The sequence below is a fragment of the Hippoglossus hippoglossus genome, chromosome 11 (assembly GCF_009819705.1).
Source record: "Hippoglossus hippoglossus isolate fHipHip1 chromosome 11, fHipHip1.pri, whole genome shotgun sequence".
Classification (NCBI taxonomy): Eukaryota; Metazoa; Chordata; class Actinopteri; order Pleuronectiformes; family Pleuronectidae; genus Hippoglossus; species Hippoglossus hippoglossus.
The window spans coordinates 17918476-17921648 of record NC_047161.1 but is presented as its reverse complement, the minus strand read 5'-3'; the positions used below and the strand labels follow the sequence as shown (position 1 = coordinate 17921648).

Genomic DNA, 3173 nt, shown 5'->3' with positions numbered 1-3173 from the left:
GATTACGGTATTTGAGTCATGCACTAATGTTACTTCCCACCACTGTGTGCATGTATGCAAATTGTATATGTAGATTTGAGATAAAAGCTTTTTCATTACTTTCCATTTTCTGGATCGTCGTTTTTTTGTAATTTTCTGCAGCCAGATGTAGAAAGTATCCGTTTGATTGCTGTTGGCTGTCAGATTATAGTAGAGTCTCACAATTCAAGACGTGGTAGATAGAGAACGAGACTTTTATTTTTACGCCACAGTAACAAAGCTTCCGGGTTGGCTGTGGTCGTCACTAACTTGCTTGTGCTCTGTCAGTGGAGCGATCGAACGTGTGGTGAACATTTTATTGAGCGGGTGGAGGAGTGAGGTCAGAACTGATCGTCTCAGCCGCGGACTCTGGAGACCAGGAGCTTCGAGGTGAGATCTTGTCCACACGCAGACACAGTGCAGACAGGGAGGACAGGGATGGACAGTGATGGACACTGGGTAGAAGAAGTTACGTCTTTCTTTTTTCACTGCGCCAAAACTTCTCTGAACTCACAGACCTCTGACAGCAGCGCGACGTTACTCGTTACACCCGGCGTTACATTACTTCACAGAATCTGAGTGTTTGATTCAGGGACGTTCAGCACAGCAGCCACTTCTCTCCAGGGGCGGCCACAGAAAAAAAGTACTGCAGGCTGGCTGGTGCCAAGTTATGGAGGGGGTGGTCCTTTTTATTTTTTTTTATTTTCTTTTACGTCACGATCAACTCAGAACCCATCACCAGGGACATTGGAATTGGTGGTGCTAAAATAAAAGTTTATACAATGGAATAAGCTGCTCGCAGACATGCACTGGACTCCACAGTTCCTCCGTATTTTCTCCGGAGGATGTGCATGTGTGAACGCAAATGTCAGAGTAAGACGCTCCGCAGTTTCTGTAGACTTTATCTGCCTGGCCGGGAGTATAATGTCCGTAGAAAGGAGACGATGTGACAACACAGCAGGGGATCCCCAGCTGGAGTCACTGCGAGCTAGTGTGTGGGTGTGTGTGTGGGGGCTTCTAACACACGGCAGACGCAAAAATGACAAAAACTGAAATAAAAAAGGTGGTGACACACACGTAGAAGAGACAGTGGAAGATGTTAAAACAGTTTGTGGTGATAAGAGCTGACGACTGTGTTGGGCTGCTGTAAACATGATCACGTGACCTCCGCAGCGGAGTTAATACGTCACTTCCTGCCTCTGTCCAATGCACCCGGCTGCTCCACCTCTCGCATGAATAATGCGGAGGATTTGATGCTGTTGTGATCGTGTCTGTGCAGAAAACCTCCCGCTGTGTTGTGCATGTGTGAAAGGCGAACTCTGGGTAAACTCCGTAGCCGATTCTCGGGATTTTACCTGCAGTTCATGTCTGAAAACGGCCTTTGTGGACCAGGAGTCTAAGTCCATTTTTACACATCCCAACTCTTTCAACTCTCTTTTTCCGCAGGAACCATCCAGCTCCCTGCAGTAATGGCGACCATTGTGATGGACAGAATTGGGCGTGTGTTCATCAGCCTGCAGCAGATCAGGCAGGTCCCCCGGATGCTGACTGAGGCTGCGCCCTCCATGCCCGGCACCATGAGAGACAACGAGGTTCCCGCCTACTTTCGGGATCACCATGTCTGCACAGGCTACCGACCGCTCAACCAGAACTGGCGCTACTACTTCCTGTCCTTGTTCCAGCGCCACAATGAGACAATCAACATCTGGACTCACCTGCTGGCGTTTTTAGTTCTACTGGTCAAATTGCAGCAGCTTGTAGAGACTGTGGACTTTGTTGGCGATCCTCAATCGTGGCCTCTATTGATTCTCATCCTGTCGTCTTTGAGCTACACTGGCTTCAGCGTTGTAGCTCACACGCTGGGTGGGAAGTCTGAGCTGTGTCACTACGTTTTCTTCTACCTGGACTATGTCGGGGTAGCACAGTATCAGTATGGCAGTGCTATAGTTCACTTTTATTATGCTGTGGATGAGAGCTTTCACAAACACGTGCATGGGATCTTCATGCCTATCGCCAGCGTCTTAAGCTGTTTGTCATGCCTGGGGTGCTGCTTTGGCAAGTACTGCAACCACAGCCAACCAACCTGGGTGCGTAAGGTGTTCCAGGTGCTGCCCTCGGCAATTGCCTACATGTGGAACAGCAGTCCAGTGGCTATGAGACTCTTTTCCTGGTCCTCAGCCAGCAGTGACTCAGCCGTTCTCTATCACTTTGGCCAGGTTTTGTTCTTTCTCAGCTGTTCCTTCTTTTTTACCGTCCCCCTTTTCGAGCGTTGCTTCCCCGGACGCTGTGATTTTGTGGGACAGAGTCACCAGATTTTCCACGTTTTTCTATCCTGCTGCACCCTGTGTCAGATTCATGCCTCCCAGCTTGACTACGTGGGCCGCAGGGAGCTGTACTCACGTTTGCATGGCAGTGGTGAGGTTGCTCTCTTTGCGGGACTCTACGGGGTCACTTTTGTTGTGTGCGCGCTAATTAGTGCCTTCATGATGAGGAAAGTTAAACAAGTGCTTGACTTGAAGACCAAGTCCAAATAATGGATTGAATGTTTTAGGAACTATGTGCGAAAGCATTTATGTGCCTTCTCCTTCCAGACAATCTGCCTTGATAGAAAGGGACCTTAATATTTTTCATGCAGTCGCAGATAACCACAGAAAGACGTAATGTTATGGCGTGTTAAGTTTTGATACTAATCCTTGTGAAACAATTTACCATATCAGCATTTGTCATGTTTAAGTAAAGGCTGCTGCTTTGATCAATATCCGCTTCTCACAATGCACAGACTAACTAAATGTAGATATGATGAATAGATGACAAATAGTGAGCATAACATTAGTTTTTTTTATACAACAACACTGTGATGACAAGGATGAGCATCTGCAATTTGCAAATATTGTTAATATACGTTTTTTATGCACACAGTGGGCATATTTAACCAAGGCCACTTAAAGGATTTTTAAAAATGGACAATTATTGAAATCGAAGTGGCTAATCCATGATGTAGCGGGCAACTTGGACTGAAGCCGGGGAATGATCACCCTGGCTGGGTCGCCCAAGTGAGGGTCAAATACCCGATGACCCTGGGTTCATCACCGAGGATGTGTCCAAGTTGCACTGACTGATGTTTCTATATCTAGAAATCATTTAAAGGTGCTGTA

At 47.1% G+C, this 3173-nt stretch overlaps 1 protein-coding gene across 1 annotated transcript; it reads left to right on the top strand.

Moving 5' to 3' along the window:
• The first annotated feature begins 260 nt into the window (after positions 1-260).
• Positions 261-2971, top strand: paqr7a (progestin and adipoQ receptor family member VII, a). Its single transcript, XM_034599383.1, has 2 exons — positions 261-408; positions 1465-2971. The coding sequence occupies exon 2, from the start codon at positions 1488-1490 to the stop codon at positions 2550-2552; it is 1065 nt and encodes a 354-aa protein (XP_034455274.1). The 5' UTR covers positions 261-408; positions 1465-1487; the 3' UTR covers positions 2553-2971.
• Positions 2972-3173: the final 202 nt, after the last annotated feature.